The following is a 20974-nucleotide window of genomic DNA, read 5'->3' as shown; positions in this document are numbered from 1 at the left end:
CAGAAGGTTATGACAACAATATATTATAATTTTTTCTCTTCGTCTTTTTTTTGCTTTTTAACATAAAGTTAGCGGTAGGAAAGAATAATATCAGATAAAATGGCATACATGGAAGATATAAAATCAGATTATTGCAAAGAAAAATGTGTTTGGATTTTTTCCAAATCAGTTAACTGCCGCATTTTTTGATTAAATAATTTAAAATGAACCAAATTTCATGTTTAAGCAAGTAAAAAAATAAATACTTATTATAAGGGCTGGTGCAAATAGGAAAAAAAGGCGAATCGTTTTGCTGGAATAAAGTTTTTTCTCCTTTTTTTCAGTTTAACTTGCATGTCCATAACCGACCACATGATGGAGCAGTTTCCGTCATTTTAAGGTCATTTTCTTCCTTTTAAAGTTAAAGTTATGCTTTCTTTTAATTAAAGTAAGTATATTAAAGAAAACAGAAGATACACAGATTGATGAACTTATACATGTAGAGTAAACAGAGGTCTGAAGTTTGTTTGTGCTGCGTTCAGGGACCCGCCTCCTCCGCGGGATCTCTGACGTCTCCAAGCACTAAACTTTGTGCTGCCTCTGGTCTAAAGCTTCACACAGGCTGCGTGGAATCCGCGCACGCGGGTCATGCTGCGTTTGTTCGATCTTCCAGGTCGACCAGGTTTATTCAAAGTTGTTTTGAGGCAGAGGGTCAGTAAGGAGCCGTAAAGATGTCCGCCTGCCGCGCTCTTCCCTGGACGGAGGCTGCGATCCTTCTCCTCCTGAGCGGCTCGCTCTGCGGTGAGTTGTTTATTTTTCTTAGGGAGGAATTCGCGTTTTCCTGGACTACCGGTGTCCCTGAAAGTGTCATCTGAATTTACTGCAGAGGGGAACGTCTGGCCTTTGCTCCAGGACCTGGACAATAACTGGATTCTGTCACTGAGAGAATTAATCAAAGTTTATCCGAAGCAGGGTTACAGGTTAAGGCAGTTCAAAGTATCTGACATACCACAGATAAGCTTAAAATGTGTTAGAAGGACTGCAGAGTGATAAAAAAAAAGTTGATCAAAACTCACAAAAGTGGTAAAAAATGTGGCAAAAAAAATAAAATCTTTTCATCTTTAAGTTGTACAAAACTATCCTGTTCTGAATTCTTTCGGTTTTTATTTTAATTTAGAGTAACCTCTGTAAAAATGTTTTAAAGTAAGTAAATTAAAGAAAACTAAAAAATGAAGTTAAAATGTAGCATTATAGTATATTATAATTGTATTGTTTCTCTTACATCTTTTTTAAATAATAAAAAAAATCGTTTTGTAATGTTAATTTCAGTATTTTTCTACAAATTTACAGTAAGTCAAATCTTTTTCAAGCTACAAAGAGATTAACACTATAAAACACAATAAAACTTTATTTAATATGATAAAACACAAGTAAAAGATGAGAATTGTCAGATAAAAGCTGATACTTTACTAAAAACATTAAGAAGAGTTGAGTTAGTAACTGTAATGTGTTTGTGAAACATACTATATTATGACTCTTCTACCCCTGTGCATGACAACTGGTATACGTTTTTCCACTTAATAAGCTGTATTTTGTTGATTTTTTAAAGATTCTTGTGCCCCATTACCTAATGTCTAAACAAGTGATGCATAGCAAACATTTTTATGTAGAAACGTTACTGTCTTTAAGATAAAACATTTAACTCTCTAAAGAGTCTGATGCACGACGATTGGCTTCTTCGGCTCTCAACGCATCGTCTGACCTTGGGATGAACCAGCAAGGACTTACAGTCCTGGAAAGAGTTAAATGCCATTTCTCATGAGCGGATTATAATCTCTAGATGGTTTAGAAACAATTTTGTTGCTTTTAACCTTGAAAAAAAGGTTCTTTTTTTTGCATTTGCATCTGGTTTATCAAGAAAACGTCACGGTTTGTTTAGCATATTTGGGATGTTGTGCTTGAAATATCAGATTTCAAAGAGTTTGTCTCCTCCAGGCTCTGATTCCAAGTCTATTTTTCTAGATGTTTTATTTTGTAAAGAAGTATGAGGATGTTCCTTCAGCTGCCTCCTTCAGTGAGATGTATGATGTTCCTCTGTTAGCAGCTCAGCCTTCTCTGACCCGGCAAGGCAGGACTTCCGAGCCTTTAGTGATACCTCGCCATGCGTCCACAGTTGACCTCAGTAAAGAGGAATTTGAACAGCTGCACTTCAAGCACGACACCCGCTTCATCAAGCTCTCCGAGGGTAATGAAGCTAAGTTTAACTGCTCCATCGACATTCCCAGCACTATGTTCGAACTGAACATAATGTGGAGCAAGAACGGCGAGGAGCTGCCCGAGAACATCCACAAAGTCAGTGAGCTGCGGACCGTCGCAGATGGCGTCTCAACTATTTTCTCCTTGGTTTCGTAGGTTCCATCCTCAACAGATACATGACAAAGGTCTTGTGATAAAAAGGGCAAAAAGTAATGTCTCTTCTTGTCAAAATTGCAGCACCAATTCAGTGCACAGAGCTGATGCTGGAGAGTACCGCTGCAGTCTGAGTATCAACAATAAAACAATAGAGTCGCAGCCCATTTTTCTCCAAGTGGAAGGTGAGTTTCACTCCGTTCCCTGCATGCCTGCATGCCATAAGGGGGTTATGGCACGTCAACGCTTTTCCCTTGTTTCACAGGCCTGCCAATGTTCACAAAACACCCAGAGGACGTGAACGTCACGAGAAACACGCCTTTCAATCTGTCATGTGTAGCAGAAGGACCTCCAGAGCCCGTTCAGATCCGTTGGCTTCGTGATGGAATGTCATATAGTGACTTTCAGGACTCTCCCAGCAACCTCTATGTTCCAGGTGAGACCCTGAGGAAACATTCCTCTGTTCCTGTGACAAACTTGAGGAGGACATGCAGGGATCAGCTTCGGGGCTTTTTTCTTGTCACTGCTTGTTTGTCCTGAAAGGTAAAAAGCTTTAAGGACTCACTCTGATAAAAAAAATTGACATTTTTCTGATGGTGGAGGACACATATTAAAAAATAATTAAGCTTAAATTGCCTTTCTGAGTATTTCTTTAGTCAAATCGTTGTGAATCAGGAGCAGACAAAAAAATGCTGGATGGGCCAAAAGCTCTCTACTCTGCTCCATTCTGATGCATCCAATGCCAGATAAACAGATCCATGAACGTCTTTGTTTTCCTCATCTGAGCTGGATTCTGGATCAAAACTGGATAGCTCCAACATTGCTCGCCGTTTTTGTTCCACCGCTAATCTTGGGTCGGGATTGTGAGGAACTGTAAACTAGCTGGAAAGCGTGTAAATCCTGCCACCCTGCAGAAAAACTATGTCCTAGAAAACCAAACAGGCTGTTTGACTTTGTAACTGGGAATGCATTGAAAATAGATTAAAAGATGATGAAAGTGGAACTTTAAGGAATGTTTTGAAGTCCTTATAAATAAATTGATTACAGAATAGACTTTTGCTAGAATTAAAGCGGAGACATCTTCCACCGTCTGCTTTTTTTTTCTGACAGAGACTTTTGGACCGGTCATGAAAAATGGCATCAACAGTTTGCCGTCTTAACTGCGGTTTCTATTCTGCTTGTCTTTGCTGCCTCAGCACACACATGCTTTGAAGCAGCTTCTTTTTTTGCTGTCTTGAAGGTTAATAGCGGATAATGGTGCATGGTCAGAGTTTACTAAGTGTAGACTAACATCCAAGAAAATAAAATTGGTCATTAAATACAATAAAACAGCAGCTAGTACAGAGTTTTTTTTTTTTGTTTTTTGGGGTCAGCAGGCTGTTTTCTTTCTTTAATCTTTGAGTCAGACAAAATAATTCCAATGTATAAGTATATATATGCCAGAAAAGATCACTTGGTTTGCATTTACTTAGGATTCAAAGCTAATAACACTGTAACAAGTGAAACCCAGTAAGTTATGAACAGAAAAAAGTAAACAAAATCACCTAAACACAACACAAAAGAAACGCCACATAACTGTTTGTCTGTTCTTAAGTGGGTTAATCATAATAATGTAAAGAAATAAAGTCATTTTTCATGGTTGAAATTAGAGGCTTTCCTCTACACCATTTTTGTGGAAAAAAAATATCAATAGAAAAAAAAAAAAAACTTCGTCACAGTCCTTGGTTTTTATCAGTGTTCAGGAAGTTGAAGTAAGTTCCAGTTTTATCTACTGACTGTCGGAGAAAAACTTGCAGAGAGGTCATGTGACATTTGTTTTTGATAGGGCTGATTGGAAGCCGGTTACTTTTGTCCATGTGGTGGCTCCCATTTTACCAGTTAATGCTGTTTCCAAAAAGGGAGCAAACAAGAGGCAAGGAAATAATTAATTTGATGAACAAAGGCCAATTAAATTCCACTCGGTATTCTTCTAATTATTTTCCCAATAACACAATTTTAGCACAATTTCATCAAAATTACCCAAAAAAGACAACAGACTGCATCCGCGTTTGATTTGATTGTTTTTCATCTCAGACTGTTTAACTTATAGAATCGCAGTTGTTTCAACCCGGAAGTTTCTGATTTGTAATTTTCTTGACAACTTTTGGGAGTTAATAATGTTGTAATGATGCTTGCAGCATGGAAAATGTTTTAAAGCACATCTTGTTTTATTGCTTGTAATATGAATATTTGTGAGATACATGTGGACACACACTCGAATAATGATATTTTACTACATTCATTTGCAGAAGTTTGCAGGATTTATACAGGATCAATTGAGAGAAAAAACATTCACATGTAGATCATTTTTTGTGTGCTAAATAATCTTGTTATGGAGCAAATTTAAATACTTGGTAAGCAAACATGCATTCTGGGTACCCTGAATGAGTTTTAATTTAAGGGCCTCTGTTTGAGATGCTTCTATAAAAGTAAACATTTTTGGAGTTTCTCGGTGATAAAAGTTAAAATTAAAATTTAAAATTAGGCTAAAGATTTCTTCAGGGCCTAACTGGGAGTCTACTTAAGAGCAAACAGATGTTTTTGGAAGCGTACCTTTGCTCTGTTTACTCTAACCCCCTCATTGTGATTTTACTGCAGGCTGTGCAGTCCTGTGAAGCCAAAAACGGAGAGGGTTAAAGGTTTAGAGCTTTGCTCTGGTCCACTATGTGCAAAGGCTCTGGCTGAGGGGGCTGCACGGGGCGCCTGCTCGGGGGTTGGATCAGCAAACAAAGCCACCATTCACGGGGCGGCCCGCTACAGAGCAGGGAGGGGATGGACGCAAAGGCTGGCAGGCTGCAGCCGACGAGCAGGCCTCGCTGAAAACACAAGCAAAACAAAGAGTTTAAAGCCGCTGCTCTGCATTCACTCACTTCCAGTGCATTTATCTATGATTGCTGATACAATTAGAGAACATCAGATGACTTTTTTGTGGGGGTGAACACAGTTGGAGGATGTTTCTAGGCATTCCTTAACTTTTAGATTTAAAAACCTGCACAATGAAACTCAAAGAACAGAATTGACCATAAATGAATTAAACAGATCAGAAGCGGCAGGTCTATAAATTCTGTTTTTACAACAGCCTTTGCCTTTTTTTGTTGTTTTTAAGAGGATGTTGTAAATGTGGCAAACAGCTGCGGAAAACTGAAACGATGCAACTGAATGTGACTGAGAAGAAGCAGCTGACGGAGATGGAAAAACCCAAAACCATGTAATTAGAGGATGTTGGTCCTAAACAGCTGGATTTCCACATGAAACATGTCGGCTGTTTCAACCCACCCCCAGCTCAGTCGCGCTTCCTAAAGAAATGTCCTAACTTTCACATTTTAGGGAGATTTTCTATTCGTTTTGTTCCACCCACCAACATGAGTGAAAGCAGAAATGGCTGATTTAGACTTTTACTTGTTTCTTTTCCTTAAAGAGCAAATTAGAATCTGTAAAGTCCCTCTTTAATCATCGTTTGATCTATTTTTAAAACGCTCCCAGTGGACTTTTAACTAGGATTATGCTGATTTGAACAAAAATCGAAAAACGTGTTTTTTTTAGGACACAGTTTCTGCAGTCGTTCATTAGAAGTTTGACTCTTCGTTGTGGGCAAAACCAATGGCGCAAAGCAACCCCACGCCCCTTAGCTGAGAGCTGTTTACACTCTTTCCCGCGCCCCCTCACACCCACAACCTAACATTATCTGTGCAACAAAAATGGCGAGGATTATCGTCGTTATCTGGCCGTACAGTTTTTGATCCAGATTCCAGCTCAGATGAGGAAAACAAAGACGTACTTGAATCTATTTGTCTGTAGGTGGATGCATCAGAATGGAGCAGAGGCAGAAAACTTTAAGCTCGCACAACTTATTTTCTACATCCTCAATAACGATCTTTTTCTAACAGCGTATTGTCGTCTGCTGTTGATTCACAACGATTTAAATGGAAAAAATACTTTGTTATTTTTTGTTGTCTTATGTCTTTCATCAACAGAAAGATGCCACAAGAACATGTTAAAACCACATTTTTCATCAGAGTGAGTCTTTTACTGAGCTTTGAATCTTTGTCTCTTTACTCAGAACAACTCCAGAACGCCCACTTCACTCTTTTTAGAGAGGAAGTTGAAGTTGTCATGTTTACTTGCTTCTAGAAAACAACAAACTTTTTGCTGAATGTTTTTCAAACAACAACTCTGTGTTGTTTAGCCTATCTAAGAAATACTTTGACCTGCATATAATTCATCAGTTTCTTTGTTCTCATTTCAGATTATTTAGTATTTATGATTCGGTTTGATACAGAACAACTTGTGGTTAAGAAGTTTTAGAGATGTGGCTTCAACCGCACTGAGGTGCTGACGTTCGTTGCCATGAAAACAACACTTCCCATGTTGGTTCTAGTCGTCTGTCACGGTCTGCTCTGTGGTCAGCTTTGTGGAAAGATTTCTGAGATGGGGACAAAAGGACCATTATTTCAAAGATGGCCCGGTCCTGCTGTAGCTGCATGCAACTGTTGCTGCTGGAAAGGGAAAGTGTGAGTCCTGCATAGGAGTAAGCCAGGCTGCGACCATGTTTTATCCTAATAAATTGGCTGAATTTGAGCTAACATTTATGAGGAACAAATGAGAGATTTAAAGTAAAAGGCATAAAGACCCACTCTGATGAAAATGTTGTTGTTGTTTCTTTTACATGTTCTTGTGGCATTTTCCTCATGATGGAGTTCTGTATATATCCTAAAAAACTTAAGTGTAAAATCATATTTCTTAGTATTTCCTTATTCAAATCACTGTGAATCAGGAGCAGACGAAAAAAATGCAGTTTAAAAAAGAGCTTATTTGTGACATTCAAAATAAGCTAGGTGGGCACACAAGCGCAAGCAGTCCCGCCCACAACTTTTCGACCCACAGGTCTTTACGAGAACTAGGTTTTGAGCTGTTTGGTCGATTGAGACTTTACGTACGTGAGATATACACAATTGTGCGTGATCCTTGCGAGATGCCTATGCAAATTTGTGGTTTTCTGCAGCCGTTCCACGTTCAACTTTTATATCACGTCTACGGCCCACATATCATGTTCAAATTACATAAGTGATGCACGAATCACTACTGCATTGCGTACAAACAGCGCAATAATCACGCATGGTTCATGCACGATTGGTGTATTGCGTGACAGGGATATAAATCGGGAGTTTGGACGTGCGGCGTTGCGGGTCTCCCCCACCAGGGGTAGACCCCTGCTCAGATGCCTTGCGCCTAGCAGCTGACTTGGAACTGGTGCGGACCAGGGGAATCAGACTGTTAAAACAAAGCATTGCGAGGGCCACGGCAGGCGCTGACCACGGTGCTGACGCCATGTGATTTCTGCTCAGTGCTCTGAATGTCAAAATGAATGAATTCATCCTTGCAATATGCGCTAATTGTACATAGCTGCAGTGAGACACAGCCGTAACCTCATGTTTTACCTGCAGGTGTTGACAAGTATACCCAGTTCAGCTGCGAAGCTCACAACGCCAGAGGCCTCACCACGTCAAGTGAAGGGAAAGTTAACATCAAAGGTAACTAAAGCCTTTTATTGCTGCTTTCAAGCTCACTATTGTCACAATAAAATATTTTCTCTGGTGTCTCATAGTTCTGCCGAGTCCTGTGTTGGATGTTAACGTGATAGAGAGGCAGTCCAATAAGCTGAATCTGACGTGGTCGCCTGGGCACGACGGTTTCTCCCCGATCACCCAATGCCAGATCAGAGTAAGTCCTTTATTCTGAACCACCAGCATTTTCTTTGGCACGGTCAGATCACTCACCTGCGTTCCCCGTCTCCCAAAAGGTGAAGGAGGTGAGTCTGAGGAAAGGGGAGGTGATGATCACCAGATCAATCACTGAAAAGGTGCCGCCTTTTCACTGTGAAGTCACGGGCCTGAAGGCCATGACGTGGTACAACATGAGTGTTTCCTGTAGCAACGAGGTGGGGGCCTCTCCTGTCACAGCGTGGATCCTGAGCAACACCACAGAAGGAGGTGTGTGAATGCCGAAGGAGGTTGGACGCTTTGGGAGGTTGACTTCTGTGCAAAATGGGATCCGATGACTAAAAAGAAGATTGAATTCATTGAATTTTTATGTAGAACTTAAGCTTCAGTATTTCAATTTTTGTGTTTGTGGTTTAGAATTGCACAGTAATTATAATAAACTACGTACTTTTCCATTCTAAAGGGAAAGCATCAGAACAGTAAATAGCGTTTGTGACTCAAATCTCCCTGAAAGAAATGTGATGTTCAGTAAATCTGTAAATGTTTTTTTGATGGGTCACTCAGGAAGTGGGTGTGGCCTAACAAAGAAAACACTAAGTTCCTACTGGGTGGAGCTGCTCCCGGTTTCCTTCCTCTAACCACCACAGGGGATATTTTGGTTGAAAGATTTGATTTGAAGACAGAAAAGTGCACGTTCCAACATGTAATTAAAGATATTAATCAATAAAGGCGTCATCCTTCTAAATAAAGATTTGACTCAATCCCATTCATCCTCTGATCAGTGTTTTACTGTTCCTTATCTCGCTCATAGTGCCATCGGTTTATCCCCGAAATGTCACCGTGCACCTGAACGAGTCCTGGCTGATGATCAAGTGGAAGCCTCCTCCTGAGGAGAACATGAACGGCGTCCTCCGTGGTTACGATGTTATTGTGAAATACAGCACAGGATCCAGTAAGGTGAGCGCCGCAACCACAGACTCACTGCACATGCAGTTCAGCCACAACTGCAGCTGCTGCTGCTGCATTTCCCAAGGAACTTCCCAGAAGGACACAGTCAGACCGTCATCTTCAGCATGTTCTGTCCCACATCCTCAAAAGCAGAAACCGAACTCAGCTGCTCTGTGAAAAATATTTAGAGGTTTAGTCATTGTTTATGTTATATTTTCCTTTCAGTTTTTGTTTAAGTGATGCATAAACCGATTAACAGTGAACAGAGATAGTGTGATTCAACAAAATCAAGACAAGTTTTTTAAAGAAGTCAATTATTTTGGACACTTAATCTCAGTTCTGGTACCATGTTGAGCAGTTTGTATCACATGAGAATTTGCAACATTTTTTGCCCTCAAACTGTTTTAATTTACGTTTTTTTAGCTTACAGATCATTTATGAGCAACATAGAAATGAAGGCTGATTATAGACGGGCATGATAGGTAACAATGGCGTATTCCTAAACTAGACTAAATCAGCGGATGTGCTGCCGTGTGTCTGCATGAGGGATTTATTTTGTTGATATTTTCAAATTAGAGAGCGCTTTTTGAAAACGGATCATTGAGTTTATGAAAATATAACAATCCGCCTAACTCTGAGATTGTTGGTTTGAAAACACTTCTTCTAGGAGAACCTAAATCCTTGACAACCGCGGCTCAAATATTTTATCGATAGAAGCGTAGGAATCCAGGAGGAGTGAAATGAAATCCAAGCTTGAAAACAAATAAATACAAAGTCACAACGTGACTGGATGTTGTCAAGGTCTTTAGGCTTTATATACTTTTTCCTTGTGGCAGCCTGTTATGATGAGGACCAGACGGTCTGCTGGCGTTTAAATGACAGATTAGCATTGTCCCCAAACCAAATGCAGTAAATATAACTGATAACTTGCATGTATGTTTGATTGAAAGACCCACTCCTATTAACGTTTAATCTATTTTCAAAGTGTTCCTGGTGGTCTTTTAATTATGATTATGCCGTTTTTAGCCAGAAAATAATAAAACAAAAAAAACTTATGTCAATTTCACAGACATAGTTTCTGCAGAGCGGCAGCAGTTCATTAGAAAATTGCCTCTAAGTTGAGTGTGAGACCGCCCCCGTTCCCGCCACCCATAATTAAGCTCTCTCTTTAAAGCTTAAAGCCCCTCACACCCCCCAACGTAACATTTGTTGTGATCTAGATGGACGAGGAAAACAAAGATGTTTGTGGATCTTTTCAGGAGTAGAGCGATGGGGGGGGGCAAGCGGAGGCCGGAAACCATTAATACAAGATTCTTTAAGCAATGCAGAAATAAAAAAACAATGATTTTGAATGAAATAAAAACAATAACAATAGTAATGGTAGCGCAGTGGTTAGCACTCTTGCCTCACAGCAAGAAGGCCCCTGGTTCAAGTCCCGGCTGGGGGAACTGAACCAGAACATCGATGGGGGACCTTTCTGTGTGGAGTTTGCATGTTCTCCCCCGTGCATGCGTGGGTTCTCTCCGGGGTCTCCGGCTTCCTCCCACCGCTCAAAAACATGCTTCATAGGTTAATTGGTCACTCTAAATTGTCCCTAGGTGTGAGAGTGAATGGGTGTGTGATTGAGGACATTCTACCCTGCGACAGACTGGCGAACTGTCCAGGGTGTCCCCGGCCTTCGCACACAAGTGGCCGGGATAGGCTCCGGCAGCCCCGTGACCCCAAAAGAGAAAAAAGGGAATATAAAATGAATGAAAAAAAAACAATAGTAAATAAATACGGCCTTCCACTCTGGTGTTTTACCACCCTTCCAAAATCTCTTGCCCCTATATAAAATGTTCTAGCGCCACCCCTGGATCTATCAGAATCAAGTGGAGCAGGAATCTTGTATTTTCTACGTAGCAATTACACTTTTTTTCAAACAGCATTTGTTTTGTTTTTCCTCCTAATTCACAGCAATTTGAGCAAACAATTACTCAGAAAAGCAGTTTCAAGCTTAAGTTTCTTTATATAATGTCCTTATTGGAGTAAGTCTTTAAAGGAACTGCATGCAGTATTTTTTACAAATGTCACCACCTTCTGTTTATCTCGGTCATTGCAGTGCTATCATAAAGCTTCAGTTTTATGTGAAATCAAAGTTGTGTCTTAGCAGAAAGGAGTTTATTTTACCCCCCATGCCCAACCAAAGTGCTGAAAGGAGGCATGATCAGTCAATTCTGAGTGTACTAAAGGTGTACAAGCAGGGTGTACCACGTTTTGGCTTTCATAGATTCCTTCAGATATTTTGAAAATGTGGCATATTCAAATTGTCTTTGAGAGGGAAGTTTTAAAACTAATGAAAGTACTGAGACCTGCCTGCAGAGGGAAGGTTCAAGATTTTATCACGGGTCCTGAGTTGGGTCCTCTAGAATAGAGGTGCCCAAATTCTGCCCTTAAGGGCCGGCCTCCTGCTAGTTTTCCAGGAATCCTGCCTTATCTGCTGTTGATGACCTAGATCATGTGTGTTTAGCCAATAAGAAGCTTCAATGGCAGGATGGTTGGAAAAAATGTTGGACACTGGCCCTGGAGGCCTGGATTTGGGAAAACCCTGCTCTAGAGAGCTTAGAAAACCTCCTGAGTTACTGCAGGAAACCTACAGGGTGACCTTAAGAGGAAGATCCTGGAATGCCTTTTGGGTGTCTGACTGATCCTCGATGAGCCCGTCGTAGCATAAAGACCATCAAACATGGCTGAGATGGAGGCGTTTGCACTTAAATAGGCAAACTTACAGATCAGCAGATCTGTAAGTTTGTAAGAGGTTGAAGAGTTTGAAGAGAGAGAAGTTGTAAGAGGTTGTCAGCAACGGGCAGACGACTGGTTCCACGTGCAGCAGGTTTATTTACACGGACGGGTTGACAGGAGTAAAAACCCAGCTAAAAGTCCACAGAGCTAAAGCAGGATCGGGCAGGCAGAGGTCAGGCGCTGGCAAAGCAATATCACTGGAGCTGAGGATTTAATAAAAACCTCACATCCATGGGTCAGACTTCAAAGTTCAACCTGCTTCCTCAGAAGTCGCCTTAAAAAGGCATGCAGGCTTTTTTTATTGCAGCTCCATATATTCTTTTCTGTTAGAGGCTGTCAAACTTGACTTGTTTTTATGTGACACAACATAAGAATAAGGATGTTATGGATGAGTTTATGGCCATTCTGAGTCATTTTTTATCAGTTTTACTTACAGGGTAAATGGGACCTTCCTCGTTTCTGTTTTTATTTCAAAAACTTTTCTCATTAAAAAGCATCTTTTTTCCCCCCGAATTTTGAGTGGTCACCAAAGAAAACTAATTAATTTCAGGAATTATTTCAGGAAAAGTTTATTCTAATGGATCTTATTTATATAATTTAATGGAGTTGCCCGCACAGCTGTTATTGCATGCTCATGCTTTAGTCAGTGCATTAGAGAACAATAGCACGTTTCCTGCCCTTCCTGTGTGTTTTGCAGTTAAAGGAAGCTGACGGTGTAAAAATTGACATGTGATCATGAGTCATCAGACACTATGGAATGTGATGGCGCATAGTTTTTCAGGTAGAATTCCTTTATAAATGTGCAAAAGCAGATGATTTAATTCTGTTTTACTGCAGTTTAAAGTGTGGAATAATCCGGCTAAGATCCACCTGCTTATGTTAGAAAGAGGCCAGCGGTTCAAGAGTCATCAGCTTCTGTTTTTCAAGCTTGACTCCCCACATTTGCTGACTTCTTATCCGTCTTTAGATATGCCATAGACATAATAGACGTCATCCGCTTCTTGTCAGCACTTTTTCTTTCAAGCACAATGATCCCAGATGCTACCGTGTGGTGTTGAGAAATGCAGGGCTATTTCCATCACATGTTTTGAGCTCATCCTGAAACTTGAACTCCTTCCCTTTTCTCTGGAGGTGTTCTTCACACCCACGCTGCAGGGCTTCACACCGGAAGTAGCTGCAGATATATAAGGGGTTTACTGGAAAGAGAAATTTTCAAGTTAGAAGAGGAAACTAAAAAGTTTACTTAACATGTGAATCTCAGAATTTTTTCAACAGCAGAAACTTTTCTTTTTTATTTACAGCATCTTTAACCTGTAAAGCCTTAACTGCCCTTATTAGTGGAGCCTGTTATTGAAATAATCATGCATTTTGTGGTCAAAGCACCAAATTTGGCATGCATGCACCACAGAATCCCCTTTTTCAGGAAAGCACAATGGCCATGACAAAATCCAAGATTTTAAAATAAAAATATTGAAAATATGATAGTATTCTGTTGGTTCCTCTCAAGTTTAAAGACTGTCTTTTGTGCATGAACAGCCTATATTGTTGAGACTGGGGCACGTAGACATTGAATATTTTTGTAACTGTTGAGTGTTTGGCCGCCATCTTTACAAATTTTAGATTTTTCTTGTGGCTAGCATGCTTCATGGACCATAAACTTCATCCATGCCAAATTTCCTGCAAGTAACACAAAATGCACATTTAGTCTGAGATATCTGCTCAACCGGCTCCGCTTTATTGGTGGATACAGACTGTCAGCACGCCAAAAAAAAGGGCAAATCTGTTAGGTGCTCACACGTAGGTGGCTCGCACCACAAATCAAGGTTGCAGTAAATGGAGCGTTCTATTTTCATGACGCCCCTTAAGGTGACCGTACGAGCCTCAAGGGATCTGCAAGACACACCCGCGGTCCCTTTAGGATGCGGCCACCCCTCTCTACAACCCTTATGACACGAAATTATGACGCAGGTGATGCTGTCATATGGTGCCCTTATCGTTAGTATTTGCTCCTTACTGACCACGCACATATGCTGCACGCACGGGGGTGCACGTAATACGTGTCCGTTGGAAGCCCACACATTATGCTCTAATTGTCTAATATCCTCATTTCCTAACCGTCAGGGAACACTTAGCATGTGAAGAGCACTAACGGGCTCCTTGCGCACTTTGCAGGTTTCAAGGGGGTTGAAAGAAAGAAAAATCTGTACGACACGCCTGCATCTCACCTACTTCACCCTTACTTATAAGGGTATAAGTGTCCTCTATGACCTGCTGCTCGCAACGTGTTGTATAGAAAAAAACTAAAGGTTTGCCCGTTTTTCACCCGCAGACAGCCTGTAAGGGTAGTTGTGACTAAGGCATACGGCTCTAGAAACACGCTGGATCATCTCGCCACGGAGATATTGATTAATAAGGAGATTTTAAGGTTGACAGACAAATAATGTTGCATGTTTTTGTGTTATTTCAGGTTCACACTGCCAACACCGAGGTCTTCATCCCTGTGAAGGAACTAAACACAACCTACAGTGTGGTGGTGGCAGCGTGCACCCAGGCTGGGGCCGGCATGTCCAGCCCCCCCGAGAGCCTCTTTGTGCCTGCAGACAGTAAGATGCCCCCTTATGTAATCTGCTAGTTATGTGATCTTCAATGTTGGGGGTAACGGACTACAAAGTAAGAAATAACTGTCATTTAATTATTAGAATTTTGGTAATTAATTACAATTACTGGACTACAGAAACCCTTGTTACTTCCTTACTTTGTGATTTGTAGGCTCTGACATAAGTAGTGAATTACTTTTTCATATGGCTAATGAGTAAAGTAATTTAATTACAATTTTGATCCAGCAACTAAAGTCAAGTAATCATTAACTGTTTTGAAGTAATTCACCCAACACTGGTGATCTTTGAGCTGCTGACTTTGTCCACCAAGGCTCAGCTGATCTGTGAGGGTTGGTTCTGCAAACATTTCCGAACAGGTTATTTACAAAAGCAGTTCTTAGTTTGACTTTTAGACCCTTTAAAGTCCCTTCCTGATCCTCTTTGGATCTATTTTCAAAGCATTCCAAGTTTTTTGGTTTTGTTTGTTTTTTATTAGGATTATGCAGTTCTATCAAAAAAAACCCTGTTATTTTGTAGGATATAGTTTCTGCAGAGCAGTAGTAGTTCATTAGATTCAAATCGCGGGTGGGACAGTTGGCATGGAGCAACCCCGCCCCCGTTCCTCTCCTCGTTGCTAAGAGTTCAGTGCAGGGAACTTGTGGCCCGCTTTGCGTATTTTCTACGTCACAAATAAGCTCTTTTTTTAAACAGAATTTTAATTTTGTCTGCTCCTGATTCCCCATGATTTGAGTAAAGAAATACTCAGAGTTTGGAGCTTGATTATTTTTTATATTTAGAAAATGCCACAAGAACGTATTAAAAACACCAAAACCATGTTTTTCATTTGAGTGGGTCTTTAACTGAACTCAGATTTGAACGTCTCTTCTACTTGTCTCTGCAGCCGTGGTGATCCCCCCCCCTGATCCTGACACAGGGGTCCCCTACACCGTTTTGGCTGTGCTGGCCGTGCTGTTTGGCATCTTCCTTCTGGTGATTATCCTCTGGGTGACTCCCTGTTTTCACCACATAAAATCCAGCTTCTGTTTCTGGTACGTTCATTTTTTTTCACTTGTTCCCATATTTTAGTTCTGATTTTTTTCTGTTCTCAAAGTCTTTCTCTACATTTGTAACTTTAGCTTCCAGCAGAAAACAAAGGAAAGTTTCTATTTATACTTTTTTTTTATTACACTTCCTTTTCTTCCTTTTAACTCTCATTATCTGCTTTTAGGAACGGTTATAACCGTGCTAACTCTTTTATTATTGATGCTGTGACTCATTCCATCAAAGGATATGAACAGGGATGTGTCACAGACTGCTATTCAGAGAGGAAAACAGAGCATAGGCCCAACCTCTTTGGCTGCATCTCATCTCTGGAGTTGGTTTGTTTTTTAAAGAGGACTTCTTTTGTCTTGCTCTCTGTCTCCCCCTACAGGCTAGAGTGTGGAGACGGTGAAAAGCAGGAGGTGATCATCCAGTTCACCAACCAGAGAACCTACAACCGATCAGCAGTGGCCGTCACATGTATGTTGACGAGTCCAAAAGAAAAGCCTGAAGGTTCTGTTATGTGGACTGATCCGTTGCTGTCTGTCTGCAGTGAGAAACCTCGGCGTTAGTGATGAACTTCAGGAGAAACTGCAGGATGTGATGATCCAGAGGAACGTTCTGTCAATAGGAAAGATTCTCGGAGAGGGTGAGCAGGCCTTTTAAAGTCTATATTATTTTATAAAAGATTACAATATTAAAATGTCCCACTCCGATTATCTTTTGATCTTTTTTACCAGTGGTCTTTTAACCCTTGTGCTATCCTAGGCACTTTACCATTGGGAGTTGGGTCATCTAGACCCACTAGACAGTGCTCTGAACCTTTTTTCTTCAATGATTTGTGATCTTTACTGGATTACATGAAAACTTTCCACCTTTACCCACCTTTTTCATGGTAGGGAGAACACGTCAATGTAAGGGTGGGGTCATCAAAGATAGCACAAGGGTTAATCATGAATTTTAGCTCAAATTAAAAAAAACCCAAAAAACCCAGAGTCATTTACTAGGACATAGTTCGTTAGAAATTCACCTCTGAGTTGTCAGAATGCAGTGGACCACCCAAAGTATTTTCTACGTCACAAATAAGCTTTTTTTCCAACTGTATTCATTTGTCTGCTCCTTATTCACAACAATTTGAATAAAGAAATAATCAGAAATGCAGTTTTGAGCTTAATTTTCTTTACATATGTCCTCCGTTGTCAGAAAAATGCGACAGGAATATGTAAAAAAACCATTTTCATCAGAGAGGGTCTTTAAATCTTAATATTTTAATCTTTTAAGATTCATTGTGATCTCTTCTTCACCAGGTGAATTTGGCTCCGTGGTTGAGGGACATCTAAAGAAAGAAGATGACACATTTGAAAAAGTTGCTGTGAAGACAATGAAATGTGAGTATTTAGCTTTGGATGCACATTAATACACCTAAAAGTGCACAAGTAAGACCAGAATCTCTTGTAAAACAGTGGACAGCTTCTCTCAGAGGGAGATTGAGGAGTTTCTGAACGAGGCAGCCTGCATGAAGGACTTCGACCATCCCAACGTCATCAAACTGATCGGTAGGAAGGAAATATGACTTCCTATCTGCTCCTTTGCAGGTGTTTTTTTTACCTTGTTATTTGCTCTTTATAGGTGTGTGCTTGGAAACAGGCTCAGGACACTCCCCCAAACCCATGGTCATTTTACCTTTCATGAAGTACGGAGACCTACACAGCTACCTGCTGCGCTCGCGCCTGGGAGAGAGTCCGCTGGTAAAGTTTCACTGGAAAACACAAGTATGGAAAAGGCTGAAGCAATAATGATGTTTTGTGTGTTTTTGTTTGCAGTTTTTACCCGTTCGGACACTCCTGAAGTTTATGGTGGACATTGCTGCGGGGATGGAGTATCTTAGCGGGCGAAACTTTCTACATCGTGACCTGGCAGCAAGAAATTGCATGTAGGTTTTTAAAAAAAAAAAAAATTAAACTACGATTTATAACCAAAGCGGTTGTAAGATTGTGTTTATCTTTCAGGCTGCGTGATGACAACACCGTTTGCGTGGCCGACTTTGGCTTATCGAAGAAGATCTACAGCGGGGATTATTACCGGCAGGGCAGAATTGCCAAAATGCCCGTAAAGTGGATTGCAGTGGAGAGTCTGGCTGACAGAGTTTTTACTGTAAAGAGCGATGTGGTCAGTAGAAGTCATCATTTACAGTATAACAAAAGTCCCTGTAAAACCCCCAAATAGTTTCCAAAAGAAGAACTGACTCCTTAGATTCTCTTTTTCTGTTTCAGTCATTGATCTGAGTCAATGAGTGTCATTTCTAATAGATTTCTAACTTTCCTTACTTATTTTGTTTTTATTGTTCTGGAAAATAGTAATTTTGTTTATTATATTTATGTAAATGAAACCGATTCTTAGACAAGAAATAAAAAAAAATGTTTTTAGCATTTTGTGCGCATAAATTAGTATTTTGTACACCCAAATTGATATTTTGTGCACATGAATTTGTATTTTTTGCACACAAATTAGCATTTTGTGTTCTCAATTTGTGATTTGTTAGCAAAAAATGTCAAATTTGTGTGCAAATAATGCTAACTTGAGCACACAAAATGCCAATTATACAGTATGTGGCTACAAAATAGCAATCTGTGCACACAAAATGCTATGATGAGTGTACAATTTATTTATTTTCTTTTTAATATTAGGTTTAGGGCTCCGTAGATTCTTAATAAATGAATCTTAATTGTTAGTTTTGACAATTTTTTTTTTACATTTAAACTATTTTTTTATGACAAAGCAAAATAAAAAGAAAAATTAGTAGAAAATATTATTTTTTACACAAAGCAGAACAGAAACTTAGTGTGATGTTTTGTGTCTTGCAGTGGGCGTTTGGAGTGACCATGTGGGAAATTGCCACACGCGGCATGACGCCATACCCCGGAGTGCAGAACCACGAGATTTATGACCATCTCATTGAAGGGCACAGACTCAAGCAGCCACCAGACTGTTTGGATGAACTGTAAGTTCTCTTTTCCTTTGAAAATCCTCCTATTTCAGAGTTCAACATGTTTAAGTCAAAACATCCAAACAAAATTGGCAAAAACGTAAAATACAAAAAACTAAAAATACTTTATGTGTCTATGTTTTAAAATATATTTTTGTCTTGAATAGTTAACAATTATTCCACAATAATGTCCTGCAGTTTTATTCCTGCAAAACCTAAATTCATACTTTTTAATGGCATTTTAAGGATTCAGTTTAGTTACATTTCCATCTCTTATGACTAAACACAAGTATATTTGAATAATTAATTAATCCCTTTAGATAATTAACAAACTAATGCAAGGGTTCTGTTTATCTTATATATCTAATTCTGTACTAGTTTGATGAATTTACTTTTAACAAACCATGTCTGGAAAAGTGTTTTCATTTTTTTTGTTAATTAATTCATCTTCTAAACCAGTTTTGTCCCTTTCCGGGTCACGGGGCTGCTGGAGCCTATCCCCGCCACTCAGGGGCAGGGGACATCCTGGACAGCTCGCCAGTCTGTCGCAGGGCGCTTTAATAAGTGCTTTAATAAAAACTGTAATTTACCTAAATTGAGGATTTGCATATGAAAATTTGAGTTTTTAAGTGTTTTTTAATGATTGCCCTTCTGTTAGGAAAGCAAGACTTGATTTGTTACTGTTTTAAATAATTTCAGGGTAGTAAAAGAGATGAGCTCCCTAAAACAGTGATCCCCATTGTACCGAGCTGTGAGGAACTTGGTACTGGGCCCAGACAAAAAAGTATATATAGAAATTTAAATAGAAAAACTACTGGATGCTGTTTACCACATCCCTTCATAACTCAATCTTGAAGCAAAACAAATTAAATGTTGTTTTACAAGCACAGATACTTAGATTTCCCTCCCTATCCATCAACATAACATAAACTATATCTTAATCTAACAATAAAATCAACATTGATTCCAACAAACAACTTCTTATAATTAACATTTTTGGAAAAAGTAAATTCAGAAATAGGGTTTTACAGAAATGAAAGATCATATTTGTATTATCCATAATCAGAAGACATCAAATGACTCACATCACTCCTGCCTATAGGTATGAGATCATGTATAGCTGCTGGAGAACGGACCCGATGGACCGCCCCTTGTTTACCCAACTGCGGGAAATGTTGGAGAAGTTGGTGGAGAAGCTTCCGGAGACAACCAGCAGAGAAGAAACCATTTATATCAACACCAGCTTTCCTGAGGAGGACCCCGACGGGGACGCGCTGTTTGCTGAGCAGCCAGTCTTAAGCTCCTCCCCTTCCTGCAGCCATAAGGCAGCAAAAAACACTGTAGTCACAGCGGACGTTCACGGACACCTGGAGGACGAGGATGATGAGGGAAGCGACCGCTACGTGGTGGTGATCTCCTCCAACCCCTCCCTAAGATCCACAGTGGACACTCCTCTTTTGTCGAGTGATTCGCTAAGTCACGAGGACACGGTGACTGATGGGACGGCGGCGGATCAAGGCTCAAATGACACTTCGCGTCTGTTGTGACAGTCGGTACAAAAACTGCTGCAAGAACTCATGAAGGTTATTAAGTACTAACCTGGAACGCCTTCTGGTTTCCCTCCTGTTCCACTGGTTTTAATGGCCAGCTTATTGTTCTGTCTATGTGTGTACATGTGTGTACATGTGTGTACATGTGTTTCATAAGCTTACTCTCAACTGTGAAAACCTTTAGAGTCCATGTTTCAGCACGAACAAACCAGAACATATGGACCATGATCTGCTAAGAGAAAAGGAAAAACTCATTCATCGATGGGCATTGTGGAAAAAAAATAAAGCCAGTAATACTAATAATATTTTGAAATACTATGCAACAAAGGTGTACAAGTAAAAACTTTTCTAAGTAGTACTACAAACAAAAACGTTCTGCTAAAAAATGCTGTTTTGAAAAAAAAAGCTGTTGAGACGGAAGGTAGCTGTGCAACTTTGACCAAACACATTATATTTTGGTATGTTTTATAGTCCTTTAAATACTAACTTTTCTTTTCTTTTTCTTCATTTTGCTCTTAGAAGTTGGGTGAATGAACAAATATTATGTTTGATGTCTCCGCTTTAATTACGTTTTTTTATTTTGCAGATGTGTCATCCAAAAAAGTAATTATTAATATATATATATATATATGCTCCTTTTTGTTTTCCAAAGTTGTGACAATCTATTAAAAATTATTGTTTCTAGATGAGTTGTGCCACTCTATTTTTTTTCTTCTTAGTTTCTGTTTAAAAGCAATAAAATAAGAACCTGTTCAGTTTCTCACCCAGGCTCTACCAGAGGCCTGGGAGCTTGAGGGTCCTGCAGTATCTTAACTGTTCCTAGCACTGCGCTTTTCTGGACTGAGAGATCTGATGTCTTTCCAGGTATCTGTTGTAGCCACTCCTCCAGCTTGGGGGTTACTTCCTCGAGTGCTCCAATTACCA

The 20974-nt window shown here is 39.9% G+C and overlaps 1 protein-coding gene across 3 annotated transcripts; it reads left to right on the top strand.

Annotated features, from left to right (window-relative positions):
• Positions 1 to 539: 539 nt before the first annotated feature.
• On the top strand, positions 540 to 20734 carry mertka (c-mer proto-oncogene tyrosine kinase a). 3 transcript variants are annotated; one of them, XM_011484655.4, is made up of 19 exons: positions 540 to 780; positions 2081 to 2387; positions 2473 to 2573; positions 2654 to 2824; positions 7872 to 7958; positions 8033 to 8148; positions 8228 to 8417; positions 8959 to 9104; positions 14344 to 14479; positions 15375 to 15522; positions 15906 to 15994; positions 16068 to 16163; positions 16822 to 16902; positions 16978 to 17070; positions 17144 to 17262; positions 17338 to 17447; positions 17524 to 17683; positions 18379 to 18515; positions 19603 to 20734. In XM_011484655.4, exons 1-19 carry the CDS (start codon positions 711 to 713, stop codon positions 20045 to 20047), a joined length of 2802 nt encoding a protein of 933 aa, XP_011482957.1. In that variant the 5' UTR covers positions 540 to 710; the 3' UTR covers positions 20048 to 20734. The 3 variants fall into 3 exon arrangements, with proteins under 3 accessions (XP_011482957.1, XP_078787496.1, XP_078787497.1); XM_078931370.1 differs by having other exon boundaries at positions 561 to 780; positions 2084 to 2387; XM_078931371.1 differs by lacking the exons at positions 2081 to 2387; positions 2473 to 2573; positions 2654 to 2824 and having other exon boundaries at positions 577 to 780.
• Positions 20735 to 20974: the final 240 nt, after the last annotated feature.

Source organism: Oryzias latipes, chromosome 15 (assembly GCF_053564925.1).
Source record: "Oryzias latipes strain Hd-rR chromosome 15, Olatipes_Hd-rR_3.1".
Lineage (NCBI taxonomy): Eukaryota > Metazoa > Chordata > Actinopteri > Beloniformes > Adrianichthyidae > Oryzias > Oryzias latipes.
The sequence above is the reverse complement of the archived record's forward strand: the minus strand, read 5'-3'. Positions and strand labels throughout refer to the sequence as shown.

Excerpts from the sequence above, each read along its gene's own strand:
- mertka (XM_011484655.4), top strand. The coding sequence starts at position 711 with ATGTCCGCCTGCCGCGCTCTTCCCTGGACGGAGGCTGCGATCCTTCTC. Across the intron at positions 9,105-14,343 it reads ACAGCACAGGATCCAGTAAG|GTTCACACTGCCAACACCGA; the intron begins GTGAGCGCCGCA and ends GTGTTATTTCAG. Across the intron at positions 14,480-15,374 it reads CCTCTTTGTGCCTGCAGACA|CCGTGGTGATCCCCCCCCCT; the intron begins GTAAGATGCCCC and ends TTGTCTCTGCAG.